Here is a 25,854-nt window from a genome sequence, read left to right as displayed (position 1 = left end):
ACATTTGTCATGATGTTTGTACTTCCACAAAAACTAAACTTAGATATTTGTATGTATGCAGCAGCAGCAGTAATGACAGATAAATTATTTCTTGAAGAAAATACCTTTCACTTAAAATTTCAAAAATTGAGTATTTAAAATAAATATTTTCTACTGTCAGCTGGGATAATTTTAGTGATCCACCAAACATGGCTGCTGGTTAGTTTTCCACCTGTGTTTATGTCCAAAGCTCTACACATTTGTACACATCTCTATGTTTTAGGTTTGTAGAAGTACTTTAGTCACAACATGGTTCATCTTCATCTTAACGTCCTGCTAGCTTCTATCATTGTTAAACCTCATGAATCCTCTGGACATCAAATATTGATGGTGTTATTGGAGCTGAGTGAAGTTTGATGGGTTTATTATCCACGCTGTGACGCGTGGCAGCTGTCAGAGCTGAACACGTGAAGTCAGCAGGTGTATTTAAATTCAGGCTCTGCTTCCTCTGAAGGTCCACACACACAGCATAGCAAGGAGACGAAGGCCAAAATCCAAGGCTCCCACAAACATGTCCTCCTTCTCCCTGGATTTGAAGGACAGGTCAGCCCACCCTATCCCAAGATTCATTGCAGCGTGGTGGTCGAACATATATTTTTGTCCAGAGATGGAGCAGCACTCTCTCTCTCTGAGTCTTTCTGGCTGTTTTATGTTTAAGTCTGGCTTCAGTTCAGTCTAATTTACCAGCTATGAGATCAGAGATTGTAGGGGAGGAACACCCACAACCACAGATGAGTTTCCCACCCACAAACAGACCGTGAACATCACCTCTGTCTGTGCAATGTTGTTCACCAAGTTTGCTCTGGGGTTTTAAGTCGAGACCTGTGTTTGTACATGCTCAGTGTCACAGGATATTGGCTGGCTGTGAAAGCTGAATGTGTTTCAGTCATTTAAAAACTTCCTGTCACTATGAGTTGCAGTGATATCATGCAGTTTGTGTTTTGCTCTCCAGGGGGCGACAAATCAGCATCAACTTTGCTGCCATCAGTAATAATCCTTCAAATATAATAATCAGTGTTTGAGCAGTTATGATATCAGGGACAATCTAGACATGTGTGACAATACTGAACATGTCACATGATGCACTTAAAAATCATGTGATCCACTCTCAGTCTGCACTTTCATTCATGACTTCAACATGTCGAAACGAGCTTTGAAGAAACATCAGTTTGGTGCTGAAATATTCAAACGCCGCACCAAGAAGAGCAACAAAGTAATGAGATATGTTTGTGTTTCAAACAGGAAAACCAGCAGAAATAAATCACAACCTGCCAGACATCAGGGAGTTTCCGAGGTGCACATGAACGTAGCACACAGTGTTTCATGCTGCTGAGTGTCCTCAAACGCCTCTCTCCGTGTTTCCTTCCTGCTCAAAGTTCCTCTTCCCTGAAGTTCGTGGAGTGGAGCTTGTTCTTCGTTTGTGTTTTTAATGAAAATGTAAGTTTGCTTTGTTTCCTCCTTTAACAGTTTGTCTTTAGGAACTTTACTGTTTGTTCAACTCAGTATCACACAGTTGTCTCTGTTTTTAAACCCATTTTGCACAGAGAGGAATTTTTTGAAACATGTATTGATAGCAATGTTGAATATTCTTACAGAGTTAAAAAAAAGAAATACACATAAAATAATTACACCATAAAGATGGTTTACTTTTCCGCTATATAAAAGAGGTAGTAGTTTCTTTTATTGCTACCTGTAATTTATTGCAGTTGCAGTGAAAACAGAGTATGGGTGTGTGTGGTTGGAGGATGTGTTTGCGGCACATGATGTGGAGGCTTCGCGATGTCTTGATGTGCGAGATAATCCTGCTGCTCTGGTTCTTATCTCTGAATCTCTTCTTGAAGTACTCCTACTTCTGTGGGTCACTGAACCCTCTGACCTCTGTCACCATGTCAACGCTGTAAGGAGGGATCTGATTGGCTGCTGCAGGTCGTGTGGTTATCCAGAGGCGCGCAGAGGGAAGCAGGTTCCCCACCCCCCTTTTGAGGAGAAGGGGGGTGGGGGTGGGAGGCAAGATTTTCTTGTAAAAATAAGGGGGGGGGGGTATCTGTCGGAGATACCTATCTTGGCACAACCGCTGTGCAGGTGAAGCCAAAGGCAAGATATTCTTCATCATATTTTCTAGTATTTGGCTTAAAAGCAGGTTGGTTTGACAATGCTTCATCTTCTGCTTTGCGTTTGTGTGAGACTCCCGTCAAAAACCTGTCCATTATGCTTGCAGTGTCTAAGCATTTTCTGTTATTATTATTTATCGATTTTTAGTTCACAAACACTTCTTATAATAACTAACTATTCCTGGAATTCTGGAGATTTTAGCTCTTTATTCAGTAAAGTTAAATAATTATCAGGCAAAATGTCCTCTGTTTGATGAAGTAATCCCGTCTTATAATACGGGAGAACAAGAAACGTATCATTTTCTGTTGTAACCCACAAATTGAGGTGGATGTGGATTCAGCAGCATGGATCAGAGAGACAAAGAGAAGGGAGCCCCTCTCTCTAAAACTACTCTGTGTGGGGAACATGAGAGCCAGTGTAACCGGTGTGTTTCTGTGAATCTATGACTGGGTTACACCAGACCAAAGCTCAGAGGTGAGATGACCATGACTCCATGACTGTGTTTCCACAAACACAGCAGTCAGAGTGTAAAGAATAGATGTTGTAGGAGATGTTTCTGTAGTGAAGAAGCTGAGTGTCTGTAGGACTCCAGCTGCTCCAGCAGTTGTCTCCTTTGTGCTTTGCTTCAAACACAGTGAAGGTAGGAACTTTCAGGTGTTGCTAGATGGACAAGGACAAATTGTTTAGTGAGACATTTTCACCTGAAAGAGAAAGTTTTGGACTTTGATTTATGTGAAACTTATGTGAAACCGTTCTAGCCTGTTCGTGCAGCCCTGAGTGGCTTTAAGCTCAGCTGATCCTCACGTTTGTCTGCTGTAATAGAGGAGAACCAGCTCATTAGGATCAACAGGAACCTGAGAATATATCCAATGACCAGAGCTATCCCATCATCAGATAATTATATTGTAACTGTTATTGTGACGATTCCTTCTTGGTACCATGTTCCTGATACCAGAGCAGGTTTAGAAACATGATATCAGACTGATGCCAGTATAAATAATACAGATTGAAGATGAAATCTGCTGTGAAATACACTAAATAAGTAAACAAAAAAAGGTGTGATGAGACCATGATTCACGTGCTCTCATGTTTTACAGATCAAAAATGGAGAAGCCTGTTCGAAGACAGTTGCTGGACATACTGGATGATTTAGGAAAAAAGGAGCTGGAACGTTTTCGCTGGCACCTGCGGATTGGACCCGGAGGTGATTTCATGACCATTAAAAAGAGCCACCTGGAGACAGCAGACACAATGAGAATAGTGGATCTTATGGTGGGAACATATACTACTGGCCGTGTGATGGAGGTGGCGGAGTTGATTTTAAAGAAGATTAAAAAAGGTCATTCAGAGAAAGAAGAAACAAACAAACAGTGCGGTAGGAAACAGCATTCTCACAATTTATTTTATGTAATAAACGTTTTAATTTTGTCTTTCCTCAAATAATCTAATAATTATTTTGAAAACACGCTAGTTTTAATTTTTAAAAAGACCATTTCATGATTCAAAGTGCACTTTCCTCCAACAGGAAGTCCCTCAGTCCAGGAAGCTTCATTGCTTTTATCAGAATCAGAAGGTAAGAGTCCATGAGTTTGTCTGAAGAGACGTGGATAAGGCAGAAACACACGAACTCTGAGCTGACCAATCAGAGCTCTGATTCTTTGCATGTGACATCGCTGTAACCTCAATGTAGCTCTCAAGTATGATAAAAGTCAGAGAAAAAAAAATAAACATCAAAGACTCAGTATGGTAGGAAGACACCACATTCTCACAATTTATTTTATGTATTAAAAGTTTTAATTTTGTCTGTCTTTCCTCCTCAAATAATCTTTGAGTACAAATGTTATATTTACATTATTTTGAAGCCATGCAGGTTTTCATTTTTAAACAGTCCACTTCATGATCACTTCAGGTGCACTTTCCTCCAACAGGAAGGCCCTCAGTCCATAAGGCTTCATTACTTTCATCAGAATCAGAAGGTAAGATTCCATGAATTTGTCTGAAGAGACGTGGATAAGGCAGAAACACACAAACTCTGAGCTGACCAATCAGAACTCCGATTCTTTCCATGTGATATCTCTGTAGCCTCAGTTTAGCTCTCCAGTATGTCAGAGCTCTATTGAATGAATGGCTGGTTGGTTTAAAAATGTCTGGCTTTAGTTCACTGGCTATAACAGCACTTACCTCATATTAATGCAGTGGTTCCCAAACTTTTTTTGCCAGGCCCCCCTTTGTTTTACAAGAAAAATGTTTTTGAAAACGCAGCTGTTTCGTCCACACGTAAACGGCGTTGCGATTCACCGAAAACTGAGATTTTTTAAAACTCCTTTTTTGCGTTTATGTGTGAACGAAGAATACAGAGTTTGTCACGCAACGTCAAAGGTATGTGCCTCTTTTCACGTCACGCTGTGCGCCACGTTTTTGTTTACATGAGATGAATTGCAGAATGGCAGATAGTGAGATTAACAGTAACAGTATTTTGTCTCTATCTTCAGGTTTTACACGCTTACATATACACACGCAGTTACTGTCCCTCTATTTAGAAAGGCAGAGGCATCACAGTGTAATTTTTTTACGTGTAGTTGTTTTTTTCCTGTGTAATAATATTCAACATTGCTATCAATACATTTTTCAAAAAATGCCTCTCTGTGCAAACTGGGTACAAAAACAGAAACAACTGTGGGATACTGTTTGTCCGTGATTTGAACCATGGGGAACAAATTACGGCAGGATCAGCCTGATATTATTTGTATCCCACTGTAACTTTACTTATAAAGAGCTAACATCGCCAAAATGTCAGGAGTAGTTAGTCATTACAAGAAGTGTTTGTGAACTAAAAATCAAGAATGTTGGATACTGTTTGTGTGTGATTTGGAGAGCCCAGCGCGTGCTCCCGACGCAGGGAAAACTAATTTTGCAGGGGAGACCTACCATGGCACTTGTGCAGGTGAAGCCAAAGGGAAGATATGCTTCACCATATTTTCTAGTCTTTGGCTTGGAAGGAAGTTGGTTTGGAAACATATTTGGCGATGCTTCATCTCCTGCTTTGCGTTTGTGTGGGAGGCCCGTCAAAAACCTGTCCATTATGCTAGCAGTGTCCAAGCGTTCTTTTTTTTTTTTTTTTTTTTTTTTCTTTTCATACCGCGCCCCCCCTGCAATGGCTCTGCGCCCCCCCACTTTGGGAACCTCTGTATTAATGCTTCAGGAGCAGATCCAGTTAAAACTGAGGACAACTGACCTTTAGATGAGATGTAAGGATGGTTCATAGCAGATTCTAAAAAAAAAATAGAAAAGCATCTAACCTGTTTGGGATCAGAAATATCCAAACAGGTCATGCTTTAGGATCTCATAATACATTTAGACGTTCACTCTTTGTGCTTTCAAATGGCTTTTAAATTTTAAACCAGAGTTTTTAGAAATGTATAAATTTTTTATTAAGTGAAATGATATACTAAAGTTATTAAATATTTGAACACTGTATTGTGTATTATGCTATTTTTGTAATATTATCAAAGCAAATCAATATTTATTAACCATCCATCCATCCATCCATTCGCTTGTGCTTAAACTTTTCAGGGTTGCTGGGGGCGCTGGAGCCTATCCCAGCTGTCTTAGGGCGAGAGGCAGGGTACACCCAGGCCAGGTCGCCAGTCTGTCGCAGGGCTAACACATAGAGACAACCAATCACACTCACATTCGCTCGCCACAGGCACTATCTCTACTTTTAACATTAGGCTTTAAACTTTCCGTTTTTCTAAAGCATATAGTTAGAGCTGGATCAGGTAACCCTAAAACTTCCCTTAGTTATGATGCAACAGGTGTAGGTTGCTGGGGGATTCCCATTATGCACTGGGTGTTTCTTCTTCTCTGCCTGTTTATACACCACTCAGCTGCTAATCTACAGCTATAATAAATCTCTGGCCCTCTTCCACAGCATGTCTTTTATCCTGGCTTCCTTCTCTCAAGCAATCAGTCAAAGTAGATGGCCGCCCCTCTCTGAGCCTGGTTCTGCTGGAGGTTTCTTCCTGATAAAAGGAAGTTTTTCCTTCCACTGTCATTACAGCACTTGCTTATAGGGGCTCAAATGATTGTTGAGGTTTTTCCTTACAACATAAAGCACCTTGAGGTGACTGTTCTTGTGATTTGGTGCTCTATAAATAAAACTGAATTGAATATTTCTCCATAAAACCTTCCACTGAGTTATAACCAGTCTTGGTCAAGTTACTTAAAAATGGTAATTGGTGATTATTTCTCCAATTACTCCCATTACTTTACAGTAATTAGTTACTTTATTGCTTAGTTACTTTTTGAAAATATGATACACAACCTGAATACATTACTTTTTCTGTATAAATTTTTTTTTTAAATTCAGCAGCACTAATTGCTTTAACTTTTAAATCTATTTTCACCTGTTTAGCAGAAGTGGGACCGATGGAGGTTTGCCCGGTGCTGCAGCGGTCATGTCAGTCGGGGTTTCCTGAGGTGTGTCAGCAGGAACTAAAATCTAAGCTAAAGAAGAAGTTCCAGTGTGTGTTTGAGGGGATTGCTAAAGCAGGAAACCCAACCCTTCTGAATCAGATCTACACAGAGCTGTACATTGCAGAGGGAGAGACTACAGAGGTCAATGATGAACATGAGGTCAGACAGATTGAAAAAGAATCCAGGAAACCAGACAGACCAGAAACAACAATCAGTCAAAAAGACATTTTTAAAATTCCACCTGGAAGAGATGAACCAATCAGAACACTGCTGACAAAGGGAGTGGCTGGCATTGGAAAAACGGTCTTAACACAGAAATACACCCTTGACTGGGCTGAAGACAAAGCCAACCAGGACATCCAGTTCATATTTCCATTCACTTTCAGAGAGCTGAATCTTCCGAAAGAGCAAAAGTTCAGCTTGGTGGAACTTGTTCATCACTTCTTTACTGAAACCAAAGAAGCGGGAATCTGCAGCTTTGAAGACTTCCAGGTTGTGTTCATCTTTGATGGTCTGGATGAGTATCGAATTCCTCTGGACTTCAAGAACACTAAGATCCTGATTGACCCTAGAGAGTCCACCTCAGTGGATGTGCTGCTGACAAACCTCATCAGGGGGAACCTGCTTCCCTCTGCGCACCTCTGGATAACCACACGACCTGCAGCAGCCAATCAGATCCCTCCTTACTGTGTTGACATGGTGACAGAGGTCAGAGGGTTCAGTGACCCACGGAAGGAGGAGTACTTCAAGAAGAGATTCAGAGATAAGAAGCAGAGCAGCAGGATTATCTCGCACATCAAGACATCGCGAAGCCTCCACATCATGTGCCGCATCCCAGTCTTCTGCTGGATCACTGCTACAGTTCTGGAGGATATGCTGAAAACCAGAGAGGGAGGACAGCTGCCCAAGAACCTAACTAAGATGTACACCCACTTCCTGGTGGTTCAGGCCAAAGTGAAGAAGGTCAAATATGATGGAGGAGCTGAGACAGATCCACACTGGAGTCCAGAGAGCAGGAAGATAATTGAGTCTCTGGGAAAACTGGCTTTTGATCATCTGCAGAAAGGAAACCTGATCTTCTATGAATCAGACCTGACAGAGTGTGGCATCAATATCAGTGCAGCCTCAGTGTACTCAGGAGTGTTCACACAGATCTTTAAAGAGGAGAGAGGACTGTATCAGGACAAGGTTTTCTGCTTCATCCATCTGAGTGTTCAGGAGTTTCTGGCTGCTCTTCATGTCCATCTGACCTTCATCAACTCTGGAGTTAATCTGCTGGAAGAGAAACAAACAACCTCCCAGAAGTCTGAAACAAGAGAATCTGCAGAGATACTCTTCTACCAGAGTGCTGTGAACAAGGCCTTACAGAGTCCAAATGGAAACCTGGACTTGTTCCTCCGCTTCCTCCTGGGTCTTTCACTTCAGACCAATCAGACTCTCCTACGAGGCCTGCTGACACAGACAGGAAGTAGCCCACAGACCAATCACGAAGCAGTCCAGTACATCAAAAGGAGGCTCAGTGAGAGTCTGTCTGCAGAGAAAAGCATTAATCTGTTCCACTGTCTGAATGAACTGAATGATCGTTCTCTAGTGGAGGAGATTCAACAGTCCCTGAGATCAGGAAGTCTCTCCACAGATAAACTGTCTCCTGCCCAGTGGTCAGCTCTAGTCTTCATCTTACTGTCATCAGATCTTTCCGTGTTTGACCTGAAGAAATACTCTAGTTCAGAGGAAGCTCTTCTGAGGCTGCTGCCAGTGGTCAAAGCCTCCAACAAAGCTCTGTAAGTAAATATATTAATAATTTTAAATGTTTAATTTTATTAGATGAATAAAAGAATATGTCTTCATTGTTATTCTTCTTCAGGCTGAGTTATTGTACACTCTCAAAAAGAAGCTGTGAAGCTTTGTCCTCAATTCTCAGCTCCCCATCCAATCATCTGAGAGAGCTGGACCTGAGTTTAAAAAAGCTGCAGGATTCTGGATTGGATTTTCTGCGTGTTGGACTCGAGAGTCCCCACTGTAAACTTGAAACTCTCAGGTAAGGATACAGACTTTTTGACACTTTTTGACTCGTAAATCTGTAAGTTTAACTTGATGAGGATGTTTAAAATCCGGGCAATTTTTCTTCAGTTCTTGAGTTTATATTTTTAACTCTTTATCTGTGACGTTGTTTGGGCGAATGTTTTTTTTTTTTTTTTTAAATTGTCTCTAAAGTCAGTACTAAAACCCACATTTAGATGATTTTCTGTTACCAAAAGACTGCAGAGTGTGTTTGTGCTTTTAAAGCCAGTGTCACTTTGTTTTTTTTTAACATTTTTATTCATTATTTATTTTTATTTATTTGTATATTTATTTCTGCTGTGTAACTTCTGCTCACATGTTTTAAAACATTAAAATAATTAATCTAATTAATTAGAGGCTTTGTAATTGATTAATCTCAATTAATCACACAAGAAAATCTGCCCCAAAGCCAGATGGTTTTTTTTTTATAATTTAAAACTGTTTTAGTGGGCAAAAAAATCAAATAATATACATGGACATGAATATTGTAAACCCAAGCTCTTTTAATTTATGGGGATAAAATCTTTGAAACTGCAATTCAATTCAAAACAGAGAAACAAAAATAATATCCCTGGCCAAAATTGGGCAGACTTAAAAATAAAGTCTTATTTCTAGTACTTAAAGTACATTTTTAAAATGATATTGTCTTTAAATAGTAATAATAAAAATTTCAACAAAATGCAGTGTTTCTTCTTAAAAAAATAAGGCAGAAACATAAAAGGTTATTCAACCAGCTGTACCTTTAAACTCTGAGTAACCTTAGCCAACATTATTTTGTACATTAGGCTAAAACAGTGTGATCATCGAACATTTTAGTGCAAAAAATAACAAACCCATTGGATTCACAATACCTCCATGCTTATTTACTGTCTATCTATTTCAGCCAGTTACTTAGACAAACTGGCCTGTTCACATTTTCAGAGCTCAAGGCAGCTCTCTTTCTTATTACTATTTGACCTGCAAGTGAGAATAGCCTCTCACATTGGACAGAAGTCTCAGGACTAATCAAATACTGGTCCAGGAAAGACAGCTGTGGGTGGGTCCCTGCTCGACTGGACCAAAACTGCAGCAGGCAGTCTGTCTCACTGATGGTAGATTCTGCTGTGATTCAGATGAGGAAGCCCTGTGTAACAGGGCCCTGAGTTTGTACAGAGTCTGAAGACAATGAATAGAGAAGTAAAGTTTATTTATTAAGCGCTTTTCATAGACAGATAGTCACAAAGAGCTGTACACAGAGATTAAAATAAACAGTACAATAAATAGCAAAATGCACAATATACACAATATAGAGTTTAAATGTAAATTAAAAATGTAAAAAGCATTGGTCAACAGAAAGCTTGTTTAAACAGTAAAGTTTTTAACTGCTTTTTAAAGGATTCCACAGAGTCAACCAAACGTAGTTGTAGAGGTAGACTGTTCCACAGCCTTGGTGCCACAGACTGAAAGGCTCTGTCCCCTTTCGTCTTTAGACGTGTTCGGGGAGCAACCAACAAACTCTGAGTCTGTGAGCGGAGACGGCGAGCAGTAGTGTATTTTGTGAGAAGCTTGGATAAATAATCTGGGGCTTTGCCATTTAGTGCTCTGTACGTTAAAACAATAATTTTAAAACGAATTCTAAAATCTATTGGGAGCCAATGTAAAGAACATAAAATAGGAGTGATGTGAGTTCGCTTGCTAGAGCGAGTTAGTAGTCTGGCTGCTGCGTTTTGTATAGCTTGGAGGCGAGAAAGAGATGATTTATCCAAGCTGGTAAACAGGGAATTACAATAATCTAAACGCGATGACACAAATGCATGGACAATTTTTTCCAGTTCAGCTAAGGAAAGTTTAGAAATATTCCTTAAATGAAAGAAATAGGAACGAGACAGAGATTTTACATGTGAGTCAAGGCCCAAAGAAGAGTCAAATATTACTCCAAGATTTCGAATATTTGGCTGAGCAGAAGAACAGAAAGGGGCAAGAACCTGACTGATTTTAGAATATAGATCAGTAGGAGCTATGATCATGGTCTCTGTCTTGTTCATGTTTAAAACAAGGTAATTGTTAGAAAGCCAATCAGAGATTTGAGTTAAAGACTGGACTAGGGTGGACAGCCTATCCAGCTGATGAGGCTTAAAGGACATATACAGCTGAATGTCATCGACATAGAAATGATAAGACAGGTCACTAAAAGACTGAATAATGCCAGCTAAAGGAAGCATATAAAAAGAAAATAATAATGGACCCAAAACTGAACCCTGTGGAACCCCGCAGGTTAGGGCTGCAGTGTTAGAGGAGAACCTATCAGTCCTAACAGAAAAGGTCCTGTCTGATAAGTAGGAAGAAAACCAGTCTAAGGCGATGCCAGATATACCAGCCAGAACCTTCAGCCTGTTGAGTAGGATTTTGTGGTCGATGGTATCGAAGGCTGCGCTAAGATCAAGCAAAATGAAGCAAAATCACGGAAGAATTTCCTGCATCAGATGCCATTAGTAGATCATTATAGACCCTTAACACAGCGGTCTCCGTAGAGTGCTGCTTTTGAAAGCCAGACTGAAAAGGGTCAAAAATCTGCAATCGGCATAGTAAGGACCTGAACTGATTTTCTACAATTTTTTCTAGTAATTTACTTATAATCTTGAAATAGGACGATAACTACTAGGGGAGGTAGGATCTAGATTCTGTTTTTTTAACAGAGGGGTTACCTCAGCATGTTTAAAATAGGACGGAACACAGCCTTGCTTCAGTGAATTGTTGATGATGGATAGTAGTGTGGGACCAATGCTGGTGAGAGTCCCAGACAGGACAGAGGGAGGTAATATATCTAAGGAGCATGATGAGGATTTCATTTTACCTATTACTGCAATTAAGTCATTGAGTGTGATTGGAGAAAAAGAAGTAAATGACCTGGGACAACAAGGGGCATCTTCATAAGGGGAGGCACTTGAGGAGATTTTGGATCTCAAGTCCATCACCTTATTTACAAAGTAATTGAGGAAAGTGCTACAGTCTTCGTCAGAAAGTAACACAGCATGCTGAGTTGGAGGAGAAACAATACTGTTGATGGTATCAAATAGAATTCTTGGGTTATTTTTATGACGATTTATGAGATTATTGAAGTAAGAGGATCTGGCCTCTTTGACTGACTCATTATATAAGTGAAGAAGTTCTTTGAAGTGTTCCCGATGGACAACCAGCCCAGTGGACTTCCAGAGACGCTCTGCTTTTCGACAGGAGCGTCGAAGACCACGGGTTTGATTATTTAACCATGGTGTGCAGGAACTAACAGTGCAATGACTAGTTTTGAAAGGAGCAACCTGATTAAAAATGGCAAGACAGTGTTCATTAAAAGAATTAATAAGGATGTCAACATCATCAGAAGAAGGTTTAAAATTAAAAAGAGAAGAAAACTTAAAAATGACAGAGTCATCAATAAAGCGCCTGCGCCTAATAAAACTTTGGGGAAGAGACTCTGAGTTGAACGATACATTAAAAAAGACTGACTTATGGTCGCTAAAAGAAACATCATTTAAGTTCATGTGGTCAAGGGAAACACCACAGGTGAAGACCAAGTCCAGAGTATGCCCAGCTGTGTGAGTAGGACCTAATACATGCTGAACAAAATTTAAATACCGTACTTTCTGGACAATAGAGCGCACCTGTAAATAAGCCGCATCCGCTCTATTTTTAAAAAAAAAAAAAAAAACATATACAAGCCGCACCCGGCTATAAGCCGCAGATATCTATGATGAAAAATTAGATATTTACTGCATGTACAGAACGATTTTGTACTGTAAATGTACATGTATGTACTTGAACAGATTCTTTCCGAACAATGCCTTTTAACACGGCAGCAACTTTGCTGATTAAAACGGAACAGAAGCAAGAGAAAATAACCGCTATTTATTTACCTTCATTTTTCCTGTATTTGAAACCACAAGTCACTTTAATCATCTTCGCTGAAACCCATGAAGTCGTCTTCTTCAGTGTCGGAGTTGAAAAGGCTCAGAAGCGCTTCATCACACCTGTCTCCATCAGTCTCGCTCTCCCTGTCACTGTCATCCTCCGGTGAAGTTGGCTCTGAAGGTGCGCCGCTCTCTTCGCGCAGCAGTCCAGCCTTTCGGAACCCGTTGGTGATGGTGGATTCTTTCACAGCACTCCACGCTGTTAGGATCCACTGACAGACATCAGAAAAGGATGCTTTTCGCATGTGGCCAGTTTTTGTGAATGACTTTTCACCGCTTGTCATCCAAGTCTCCCACTCAACCCGTAGTGCAGCTTTAAATGCCCGATTTACACTGATGTCAAGTGGCTGTAAATACTTTGTTGTACCTCCAGGAATCACAGCTGGAATGGAGTTTGTTTTCTTGATCGCTGCTTTCACAGAATCTGTGATGTGGGCCCTCATGCTATCCAAAACAAGCAGTGCTTTTTTCCGGTGAAAAAATCCTCCCGGGCGCTTCCCATAGCACTCCGTTAACCATTCCTTCATTAGGCCTTCTATCATCCACCCTTTGGTGTTAACTTTGACCACTATGCCTTTCGGGAGTTGTTCTTTCGGCATAGTTATGCGCTTAAAAATCACCATTGGTGGAAGTTTTTGTCCGGATGCCGTGCATGCCAGAACGCAGGTAAAGTGGGTCCTCTCGTGGCCTGTTGTTTTCAACAACACGGATGATGCACCTGTCTTGTTAACGGTCCTGGTCAGAGGCAGATCAAACGTTAAAGGTACCTCATCCATATTGATTATGTCGTCTGGTCCGATGGAGTTTTCTTGTATCTTTTTTTCAACGAATTTGTGGAAGTTTTCAACTTTTTCCTGATAGTCAGGGGGGAGTTGCTGACAGAGAGTGGTCCGTGCCCTGATGGACAGGTTTTTACGTCTCATAAATCTGAAACACCATGACGGCCCACCTTTGAAATCTTCAATATTCATTTCGCGGGCGATTGTTTTGGCTTTCAGTCGGATCTGTACAGTGGATACACCTCGGCCACCTGCTCTCTGTGTGTTCACCCATTCCTCCAGGACATTTTCAAGTTCAGGCCACCTGCTTTTATGTCCTCTGAAAGCTTTTCTCGACTTTTGGCATTGCATGAGCTCTTCCCGCTGCCGCCTCCAACGTCTCACCATAGACTCATTGACGCTAAGCTTGCGTGCAGCAGCGCGGTTTCCCTCCTGGATAGCAAGATCGATGGCCTTCAACTTAAAACTTGCATCATACGAACTACGTGTGGTTTCCATGATGAAGGGGCGAGGATTTGAAAATAATTACCAGTTGGTAATTTGTTGTGAGTGTTCTATTTGCTAAAGAAAAAGTAGTGTATTCTCTCTTCCCCCGCTTCCTCTGACGAGGCCTCTGCAGCAAAATTGAGCTGACCGGCAAGAGTGGAGGTAAACCGGGTGCTGCGTCACGCTCAAGCGGCGGTGGGAAAACAACGTCGTTTCGTTGACTTTGAAAGTTATCCATAGCAGATGTGATCGCCAGTAACGCATGGCGATCGTAAATCCGAAGGGAGATGACACCGGACAAAACTGTAGCAAGAACACTTGCATAACATATAAAGTAAACAAACACACGGACGAAGGCAGCGGCACAGCCAAACACAGGCGCCATCTTGCTTCTTCTGTCTCCTCCTCAGAGAAGGAGTCTCTTTGTCTTTGCTGGCTCCTTTGTGGTGGCATGTATACACTGTTCTTGCAGCAGGGCCTCAAGACTAGGGATGGGTATCGTTTAGGTTTTATCTGATACCGGTGCCAAACCGGTACTTTTGAAACGGTGCTGGTGCTTAAACGTTGCTCGAACCGGTGCTTAAACAATGGAGAACACAAACTTTGTCCAAAAACCTCTGATGTTTTTATTTTTAGCAGTCACTTTTTTCTGCAAAATGATAACCAACTTAGCCTTTTCTGTTGATACAACATACCTCCTTTGGTTGGAACCGGTGCTTAAACAATGGAAAACACAAACTTTGTCCTAAAAACTCTCATGTTTAGCTGTTTTTTTTTTTTTTTTTTTTTTTATCATCACCATAACAATGTTAGCCTTTCTGCAACTATAGGGCATATATGGTATCACTCTATCAAATAAGAAGACAGCCGCATGTAACTACGACGGTGTTTGCTAGTTCACCTTACGTGCATTAATTTAATAACGTGGTTAGCCTGCTCAACGTAAATTACACACGAACAACATTAAGCTACTCGCCCAGAGAAGAACGGCTGCTGCTGCCATCATCATCCGTCATCATTTCTGCTACACTGGCAGGGCTAGGGGCCAGGACTCTCCTCTTCGGGTTCTTGGGGGATGTTGCTAACTCCGGGTCCGATAACAGGCACCAGACCTGCAGTAGATGTGCTCGGTGTGAGGTCTAGCAGCAGGCTTTCTCGGCATTTAAAAAAACGCTATGCGTCCCAGGTGTTTCATCATATTCGAGGTGTTACCTCCTTTGCACAGTATCACCTTAAAGCACTTGTTGCAGGCTGCTGAGTTTGCATCTTTTGCTGTGAAGTACAGCCGGACTTTTGACTGCTTCGCCTTGGGCATTTTTAATCTGTAGCTCTGCTCTAAAAGAACGTACGTACCTGGGCCCGCCTACTATCCTTGGAAAGGTAAAATGATTGGCTAGAATCCAAAGTGTATGACATCTCAAGAAAAAAAAAGCACCGAAATAAAGCACCGAAATGTGCGATGTTGACTTACTAATTTTGGTCCTGAAGCCAGTCATTTCATCATGTTTGGGCTGCTGACACCTTTTGCTGGTACTCAAACGGCTAGTGCTAACAGCTCCCACAGTTACTGTGCTCGCTGGAAACATGTTTTGCATTTAGATGGTACCATAAGGTTGAAGTGCTTCGGTGGTATGCAAAGTCCTTTTTGCACAGCTTGCACAAATCACGCTTTTATCAAGGCTTCTGTCGGGTAGTCCTTTGAAATGAAATTTACCTCTGATCAGTCTTAGCAACACGCTTTCTTCATATTCTTCCGTTTTTTTGTATCTGTTCATCTGTATAATTGGTATGCCAGGAAATCGTACGTTGACAAAAGTTCCCCTGTGATTGGAATGCAAAGTGTGATTAAATGCGTTCATTTTTTTTAATGCGTTATTTTTTTTTCAAATTAGTTAAGCGCAATTAATGTGTTAAATTTCCACCAACCAAGGGCTGATCGGAAGGACGAAGGTAACAGTGGTACATCAGAGCACTCGGTGCAGTGACTATCATTCCATGCCTCCCCTGTCTGTTTCCCCAGCCTGTCAGGGCTCTAGACTAACTTTTTCCCACGTTTGCACTGGTGCACCTAACTTTTTTTCTTAGGCACACCCAAATTTTTCAACTGAATTGCTTAACACCGCAGTTTTACATGTGCACTTTTTGGGGGGAAAAATTGCTGTCTATACAGACAATATTCATTTGTAAATGATTAACTAACAAACTTGTCAACACAAAGTTCTTTATTTGTAGCACAGTTCTACAGGAAAGATAAGTTACTCAAAAAGTGCTTGTGCTTAAAGTGCATTGGCACTCTGGCAATATTGTAGACGATGTTAAACTTAATCATCATCTCGCCCTCCTCTGACGACCTGTTTGCTGCTGCCTGCCGCTGAAAGGCAGTGGGGAGAGGGGACACTTGTTATCGCAGCATATAATGTGTTTTCTGGATACACTGTGCTTTTTCAGCGTTCAGCGATTGATGGTCTGTGTCAGAGCACTGGCTATGAATTTCAGATGGATCAGATCTTAACTTAACAAAAAATTTATCAATCATTCTTTTCATCTTTTCTTATTACCCACAGCTACATCCACTTCTGTCAGTCCATCCACTAAGCTACTGACTAGGGCTGGGTATCACCACTGATTTCTATAATCCATTTGATTCCGATTCACGAGATCCCGATTCGATTCCATTCAATTTTGCCTCAGACAGTCAGAAATATTATAATTCTGATCATGTATCAGTACTGATACATGTGAGACTTTATCAGAGGTGTAAGCATCACAGCCGATGCCTTTGTGTCAGAGTAACTGAGAATAAAACACAGAAAAACATGAAGGAGATTTTCCTGGCCTGGCTTTTTATAGCAGATGAACTTAAAAATATTCTGCAATATTCTGTGATTTTGCATAATTTTAAAAAGTATAAATTTCCTTAGTATTGAACAGCAGAAATTAGGCTTTCTTGTCCGTGGATATTTAAGTAAAAAAAAACCCAAAAAACAAGACAGCCGTAATAGACTGGTGGGTAATAAGCGAATGAATAATGCCGAAAACAGAGATTTGAGATGGGAAACTGTTCTTGAAGTACACAGAGAAAGAGAGAGAGAGAGCTGTGCATGAAAGGTGATTTTATCATGGTGGAAGCAAAACAGCAAAAGTAAGAGGGTTTTAATGACGACATTTATCAAATGTGAAGCGTAGTTTGGGTCTTCTTTTGCTCAATGAATTTTGGTTGGAGAGAGACAAAACCTGCAGCTCAGAATCGAGCGCAAAAAAGACATAAACACAAAGCGCGGACCCGACGCATCAGAATCAGTGAGCTGTCAGCTTTCAGCCCCAACAGTGTGTCCGTGTATCTGCCGTCGAGTGAGAAAGCTGAGAAAGGGAAAGCTGATTCTGCGCTCTGTGTTTACGTCTTTGTGTGGAATCCGTTTACCTGCTCTCATTTGCTGTTTGGTGGTCGTTGAAATAGTTTTGAGAGCAGGTTTAACCTGAGATTCTGGCGTTTCTGGCAATATACATTTATATTTAAAAGTCGATTCAGGATTTAATGAATCAATATCGCTTTATTTAAGCTACTCACCTCCCTCTTCCACCTGCACTTTCAAACGTACACGCAGGACTACGGGACAACTAAAGGACCACGGCCAATCATAGGGGTCCCGCCCCTGACTATCTCTGATTGGGACACATGATAGGGGCATGATGTGTGTGTGTCAGTTGTCAACCACACGGAGACTTTCAGAGTTGCAGAGACTTTTTTTTTTTTTTTTTTTTACTGGAACAGCTGGTTGCACCAGCGACCAAGGATTTTTTTTTAGTCGCACCATTGAAAAAATTTGGTCGCACTCTAGAGCCCTGCCTGTCATTTCTCCCGCTCTCTTGTGCTCTCTCTCGCTCTCTCGCTGCGTCTTGTCTCCCTTAACTGATTCTGCGTCCCCCCCCCCCCCCGTTGTCTTCTTCCATTGTCTCCCTAGTCCATCTAATTTCCCTGAGTGTTCTTTCCTCCCAGCTCCTGTGTCATGTTATGTGGATTACTCTGCGTCTTAGTGTTTCCTGTTTTACTTTGATAGTCTCCTGTCTGGTGTATGTAATGTTCAGTTTTGTTTCACCTGCCTCGTTAGTTAGATCACGTTCAGCTGTGTTCCCTCCTGTGGTTTGTTCTTTCATTTGACCTTGTATGTATTTATGTCTGCGTCTCCCTCTGTCCTGTGTCGTGGTCTCCCTCATGGCTGTGTCTCTCTGTGTTTTGAGTTTCTCCTAGTCAAGTTTTGTATTTATTTTCTGTCCAAAAACAAAACTGTGGAGGTTTTTTGAGTTACAGACTCACAGGCAGGACTTTATTTGAGTCCAATCCTGCCTGCTTTACAGCTAGTTTATGACACATAATAGGTGTTGAGTTTAATGCTGTGCTGAAACCGAAAATGGATTCATTTTGCATTTCGGACAATAAAATAACGTGGCAATAGACTGTATGGAAAACTATGTGTAACACAGTAAGGGGAATTGTTGAAAAGAATATATCAATGGGCCAATAGGTTCGACTATAGGAGCACAGGGGTGTGTTTAAATGAGACACAGAGACTGGAATGTAACTCAAAAGAACCAGCCGGCTTTAGTGAAATAAACCATAGGTTTGACAACCACAGGTTAAGACACTTATAATTGTTATAATTGTAGAAAAAAAACTTACAAAAAGTGAAAGAAAAGTAAAACAAGATAGTGACTTGGCCAAGTGTTAACTTTTGGTTTTCAATGTTGGGTGCATCCTAGTAACCCAAATAAAAAAATAGGGATGAGAAAATGTCAGTCAGTGGTCTTATGTATAACCAGCTGTGTGTGAAAGTGTGAGTGATACAGTCCTTCCACACTGCAAGGTGCAGCAGATCATCAAGTGGAAAAGAAGCGAATCTCAGTCTCTCTAAGTCCAGGTGGGAAGGCTCGCCATCTATTTCACAGGAGGAATCCACCTCAGGAACAATCCAGCATACAAAAAACCTATCAACAGACAGGGTCAGAAGAGTAATTCAAATATTAATTATGCTGTTCTAGCTATAATTCACAACTTAGGATTTTGTTGACATCATATTTGACATCAATTTGTAATTGAAATACTCAAATTTAAAAAATAATACATTTCCCAAACTATACATTACTGTAATGTACTGTCAAAAAACTTTTTTAAATTGTAAAACATGCTTTTCCAAATACAATATGAAGAAAATTACACCTTACTAATCAAACTGAGTTACTGCATATGAGACAATTATTACTCAAAAAAAATTCAGATTAACTCAGTTATTCAACAATAAAGTGCAAAACAGACTAAAACTAACTGAGACATGCAATGTGTGCTCACTGATCTCAGTGCATCATGGCCGAAAACAATGGTATGGTGTCTCTCGGTCGGAACATGCAGGGCTCTAAATAACGTAAGACATGGGCATGTTTTTTGTTTTTGTTTTTTTAAAACTCTTTAATGACAGTTTAATGATGTCTCAACGTGAATAAAAATAAACATACATTGCACTTTAAGTGTTATCTTACTTCTGGAAGCAGACTGAGATGAACTTTCAGGCAATTGATAACAACTAGAGCTAACGAAAGCTAACAGTTCCACACAGAACTTCATAAAGTCACCAGAAAACTGCAGCATCCGCCTTTTTACTCACTGTGGCTACTTTCAACATGAAAAATTGCTAATAACCAGCGACTTATGTGCAGCAGAGTTTGTTGCAAGCTTATATCTAATACTTTTCCCAGCTCAGAAGTCTCTCAGAATTGAAAACGTCAGCCCACGACTACACCCACTTTAGAAATATAATCCATCTGTTTTAGGGTCAAGCCTTTAGTTGTCAAACCCAAGGCAAAGGCTCGACTGGTGAAGAAGTTAAAAAAAACTTTGTGGCAAAGCACAAGGTCACAAATGTGCGCAACATCAGTCTCTTAGCCAAATAGAGGCAGTCCATCATCAAACACTTACAGTAGCACATTATTCAGTACAGACACTGGAAGATCAACAAGCCACTCCATAGGACCTGTACACAAAGCAAAAAGTATGTTTGTCTGGTTTGTTTGAAAAAGTTTAAAAAAATCCATCATTTCAACATTGTTTGCTTGGATTCACATTTTCAGGTCTTAAAAAAACCAGCATGAATTTAGATGTTTCAAATGGTGCAAGAACCCTGTAACTTGAACTGTGCCTATAAATGGAAGAAAAATGAATTTTCTATAATTTTGTTCAAGTTTCTTGAAGACAGTTTGAAGCTGCATCCTGTTGGTTTCAGCTTTTCGGAGTTTCCATTTCCTGAAATAATACTGCCATGGTTCTGGGTCTGGGAAGCCAGTTTTTATGTGTTTTTTTTTTGTTTGTTTGTTTTTAATTTCTCAATATTCTTTGGTTTAGTGTTTCTCATGGTGTAGTCTTTTGTATTTCTAGCTGCCTTAGTTATTCTCTGGTTGTTTTTAGGTTTTGTTACTGTGCCTTTTCTGTGTTCCATGTGTCATGTCGAGAAAGTTATGTTCTCATGTCTGTCGAGTCCATGTCTCAGCGTATTTCTCATGCTTCCTGTTTTATTGTGATAACATTTGTGATAAAACGTTCTGTGTTAATGTGTTCAGTTTTGCTTCTTCCCTTTCTCGCTGTTTCTGATTAGCCCCAGCTATGTTTCCCACCTCCTGTTTCCCATCCTCTCATTATCTGTGTGTATTTACTTCTCTGTTCTCCTCTGTCTGTTGTCGGTCCGTCTGTTTGTCTTGCCTCATGTCAAGTTCCCAGGTTTTCAAGTCCCAGGTTTTCGCATTTCAGGTTATTGTATTTTTCTTCATATATCTCGTGTTTAGTGTTACTTTTGCCCAGTTTAGTTTAGTCATTTCGGTCTTTCTGTGCTTTTGTTTTTAGTTTTGTTCAGCCCAAAATAAAGGTTCGCTTTCTGTTAATCACCAAAAGTTGATTCTGTTCATCTGGACGTAGTGTTTTCAGTGGAAGAAACGTTTCCTCACTCATTCAAGTGACTTCTTCAGTCTCAGCTGACTGCAGGTTTCCCCAATCTTATAAATAGTAGATTTGCATAATCTATTATTGAATAATCTACTACAGTCTCAGCTGAGACTGAAGAAGTCACTTGGATGAGTGACGAAACGTTTCTCCCACTGAAAACGCTACATCCAGATGAACAGAATCAACTTTTGGAGATTTACTTACCTGGATGATTGAGCAAGCATCAAGACGCGTTCTGTTAAAGTTCCATTCCATCTCCGTTGTCTGGATTTGGGTCCACACTCTCGCCACTCCATGCTGCCTGCCATAGCAGACGTGACAAATACATTCGGAACCTTTTTTAGCTCTTAACAGATTATGAAACACTGAATGATTTCAAGCACAAACTTTGTCTAATAAACTTACATCTTTCATTCTTTATACAGATTGAGGAGTTGTGGTTCATCAGAGGTCAGCTCTCTGATCCCAGCTCTGAATACCAACTCTTCCCTTCTGAAACATCTGAAGCATCTGGACTTGAGTAGTGACAGTTTTTCCCCAACTAACAGCAAGCTGCAGGATTCAGGAGTGAAGCAGCTGTGTGGTTTTCTGCAGAGTCCAGGATGTGGACTTGAAACTCTGAGGTCAGTCACCATGTTTCAGTTTGTCTGAGGTAAATATGATGCAAATGTTATGCTGAGGCTAAACTGCAAACATCAGCAGCAGGCTGATATTATACTGATCCACACTGAGGATCTTCATGGTAAAGTCTGTTTTCTTCTTCTCTGGTTTAGTTCATTGACTGTACCAGAACAATATTACACATTTAAAACCTTCATAGATAAAAATGTCCTCCATCGGACAATTCACTCTGACACACTCACTCATTTTCACCTTGAGTTTCTCCTCATGGTTTTCTTCAGTTCAAATTCTTACCAGGGCTGAAACGAAATATTTTTTGGATTGATTAAGCTCTCACATATTGGAATATTTTGTCTATCAAATATTCAAAACATTAAGTGTGTATGATGACAGGCGCTCCAGGAAGCGTGGTAAGCGGAGTGGACTCCGGGTTCGCCTTAAAGCCTTACTTAAGGCAAATGCTGTGGCTAACTCCTCTCCCTTCCTGGACTTTCTGCAATTTCCATACACCTCCCACGGCCGGGGTTACTAGGGTTGTGCAATATGACCAAAATCTCATATTCCGATATAAGATATCTATTGTCTGATAACGATATAAATCACAGAAATTTTACATTTTCTGTAAATTCTGTGAATCTCGAGCAGCTCGACTTGCGTGAAGTGTTTCCAACTGGGCGTCGTGTACCTGGAGTCGAGTGTTTTAACGGATGCATGAAACTATACATTTTTAGACATAAGTTGTAACGGCCGCCGTTTTCTTTGTATTTATTACACAGCGTGCTGCGGGGAAAAGCTTGTTCTAACGTTTGAGTCTAAGCTTTATTTTTTAGCACCTGACTGCTCTTTTTTGCTTCTCATCCGAAAATACTCTGCATACTCTTTCACGTGATTCAGTTTATTTTGAAAAGTCTCAACAGGATCTTGAGCTTTATTGTGAAAAGTTTATGTGGAAAATAAAAAAGTGGACACGCGATGGTTTTACTGTCGTTGTTGCTAACGACAACGCATAAATACAGGCACTTGTCCATCCGTAGTGAGATAGAGAACTTTAAGAAATTAATATAGCCGCTACAGTGACCATCAAAACGATGAAAAAATATTGCGTAAAATGAAACGATAGACGTTTTTACATCGTCATCCGATATATATCGTTATATCGAACAGCACTACTTCAGACTACTCAGCCATACTCACAAAAAATAAACTCTGAAACTATGCTTCACATTTGACAAACATCGTCATGAATTCCCTCTTACTTTTGCTGATTTGCTGCAAAAGTAAAAGGTTAGGTTAAGGCCTGATCCATCTGAAATTCATAGCCAGTTGAAGCGAGATCAATCAACTGCAGACCAGACAACAAACGACGGAGGCTCCAGAAAAGTGCAATCAAACGATGAGTTTATTAACACAGGAGAAGAAATATCAGCATATGTCTTCTGACAAAAATACACTGGATGGGGGTTATATAGCATAGAGGATCACGCCCTCACGTACACGTCAAGTACAGGTCAAAAATACATTGTTGACAGGCAAGGGTACATCTTGTACATTTTTAATAGCTATAAACAGACAGATAACTTCTCTTTTCTATAACACTTGCCTTTTAAGGTAATAAACTTCAAGCCTCAGGGTCTCTAATGGCTAATTATGGACTCTCGTCATCAATCACTAAGTAGACCAGAGAGCGGCAGGTCTCAAAGAGAAGCAGAAGACACTTGGGCCTTCGCTCAAGCCTGCTGCTAGATTTATGTGTATTGTAAGCATGCATGCAATTAACCTGCTATGTTCTCATCTTCCCTCAACATGTATCACCTGGACATCGCGCCAGTGAAGCTTACAACCCTCTTGGATGGAACATCAACTCTAAACAAGCACAGATTTGCAATGTGTATAAACTGAACTAAACCTGTGAATAGAAAGGCCAATGGGATGACAAACATCTTCAATACAATATGAGCTCTATAAGAAATATTACTGATAAAATAATGCTGTAAAACATGTTATTAATGCATTTATCATAAGGCAGGTTATATGGCAGCAATAAAAGAATTTCTGAGTCCTAACACAGTGCTCTGACACGGAGCCATCACTCTTTGAACACTGAAAAAGCACAGTGTATCCAGAAAACACATTACATATCGTGATAAATGCACTGCCCAAGTGTCCCCTCTCCCCACTGCCTTTGATACAACAAACACAGCAGTACTACTAATGCAAAATAATCAAAGCTTCATAGAACTGAAACAAACATTTATTTTTAGGTCCCTCCCCCCCCCCCAAAAAAAAGTGCACATGTAAAACTGCGGTGTTAAGCAATGCGGTTGAAAAATTTGGGTGTGCCTAACTTGTGCCACAGTTGCACTGGTGCAGCAGCACCAGCACCAGTGCAACCGTGGCAAAAAGTTAGTCTAAAGCCCTGCCTAGTGGCCCCCGTAAAGATGAAGCGTCTTAGATCCTCCCCTCAATCCTGGTTAAATGATTCTATATGAGATTTACGTGGTATCTGTCGTCAGTCTGAGAGGATGTGGAAAAAGGATAAGCTTCAGGTATCTCTTGCCATTTTACGTAGCAGCCGCACTATATATCAGGATGCTGTTATGACTTCTAAAGCGGCTTTTTTGTCCGACATCATCGCGACTAATAGCCATAATCCCCAGGCCCTGTTTAAAATGTTCAATTCTGTGATCAATCCTTGCTCTGATAAACTAGACTTTGCCTCCCCAGCTCTCTGTGAGCAAAAACCGTGACCTAGGAAAGGCTGATGGCATAAGATGTAAGTACAACTCCTCCGGTTTCATATGCAAAAAAAATTATTGCGCTAGCCTACGTGGTTCCAGTTCTACAGGGATTTAAAAATAGTTATGCAAAACAGAGCGTGCCCGCTCCGACCGGTTTTAAATGATGAATGGAAAACCATTTATTGTGGTCATCAAATATGCAGAAATCTCAAATAGTGGGAACATTTCAATGTACTGATCACAGTGACTTTTTCAAATTATGTTTTGGTCTGAGCAACACTCCAGAATACAAAAAGACTGACTTTAGTGTCATGCGTGTCAAAGAAAAGTATCAAATACTGTGTTTTGGGGATTTTTTTCAATGGTTGGATACCTAACACTTTATCCTGATCTGTTGATAAAATGTGAGAAAAATTAATTTTCTATAACTTTGTTGGAGTTTCTTGCAAACTGCTGGAAGCTGTATCGTGTTTGCTTCAACTGTTTGGAGTTTCCATTTTCTAAACTTCTACATTATGAAGCTTCTTTGGCTCTGAACAGATTATGAAACACTAAATTATTTCAAGCACAAACTTTGTTTAATAAACTTACATCTTTGACTCTTTATACAGATTGAAGGACTGTGATTTGTCAGAGATCAGTTCTCTGGGCTTGGCTTTAAAGTCCAATCCCTCCCATCTGAAATACCTAGACCTGAGTAACAACAAGCTGCAGCATTCAGGACTGAAGCAGCTATGTCGTTTTCTGGAGACTACAGGATGCGGACTTGAAACTCTGAGGTCAGTCACCATATTTTAGTTGTGAATGAAACTGTATTTGAGGACCATTGGAGGTTAAAAATTAAGGGTCTTTGAAGGGGGAAGCATTCAACAATAATATATCACATAAAAATCTTGGAGTGCTTGGAAAGAAAAGCAACTGGACTTTAAGTTTCTTGAAGACATTTAATCCGAGAAGCACTGCAGTTCTGTAACCAAATAGTGGAGAGTCCCAGCTATTTAAGCCCTACTGGGAGTTGTCACTTAAGAGGGTTGTTGACACATTATGGAACATGTGACTCATCACATGAGCCAAGGTATGAAAAAGGGTGTCTGTCATTAGCTGTGTCCCAATTCAGGTCTGCATCCTTCAAGGTGATTACGTCACAGCGATGCGACGAAGGCTGTCCCAATTTGAAGGCTGCTCCAAATGTGGCCGAAAATCCATCCTTCATTTCTCCGAATTTGAAGGAGGGGTCAGGTGTATCCTTCGCGGCCCAACCTATCCCATAATTCATAGCGCGGCGGTGGGTGTGGATAATTTTTTCCAAAAAACGGTGGCTGGCTAAAGCGGGGTGGCCGAAGAATAAAGTTTCAAAAGTAAGTACTCAATATTATGTCACTTATATATGTGCAAATGTTTAATAACGAAGAACATTAAAACATTACTGTTGGCCACATGTCGTCAGAGTTATTTGACATTAGGGATGTTAGTGCTTTCAGCATTAACTTGGTTTTAAAGCCTTTACTTTAAACTATACGCCATGCAATAGTTGACCTTAATCCTACAGAGAATGTGATGATGTTATGGATAATTAACCCTTTAAAGCCAGTGGGAGCGGGCACGCTCCGTTT

At 40.5% G+C, this 25,854-nt stretch overlaps 1 protein-coding gene across 1 annotated transcript in view; it reads left to right on the top strand.

Moving 5' to 3' along the window:
- The first annotated feature begins 1,432 nt into the window (after positions 1-1,432).
- LOC134620342 (NLR family CARD domain-containing protein 3-like) overlaps positions 1,433-25,854 on the top strand; it is a 42,215-nt gene continuing 17,793 nt past the window's right edge. The window contains exons 1-8 of the mRNA XM_063466471.1: positions 1,433-1,476; positions 3,249-3,526; positions 3,677-3,724; positions 4,080-4,127; positions 6,569-8,408; positions 8,492-8,665; positions 21,308-21,505; positions 24,853-25,020. Of these exons, the coding sequence (XP_063322541.1) occupies positions 1,469-1,476; positions 3,249-3,526; positions 3,677-3,724; positions 4,080-4,127; positions 6,569-8,408; positions 8,492-8,665; positions 21,308-21,505; positions 24,853-25,020 (2,762 nt within the window). The 5' untranslated portion in view covers positions 1,433-1,468. The remainder of the gene's footprint in view (positions 1,477-3,248; positions 3,527-3,676; positions 3,725-4,079; positions 4,128-6,568; positions 8,409-8,491; positions 8,666-21,307; positions 21,506-24,852; positions 25,021-25,854) is intronic.

This window comes from Pelmatolapia mariae, linkage group LG23 (genome assembly GCF_036321145.2).
Source record: "Pelmatolapia mariae isolate MD_Pm_ZW linkage group LG23, Pm_UMD_F_2, whole genome shotgun sequence".
NCBI lineage: Eukaryota > Metazoa > Chordata > Actinopteri > Cichliformes > Cichlidae > Pelmatolapia > Pelmatolapia mariae.
This window is presented reverse-complemented; position numbering and strand designations above follow the sequence as displayed.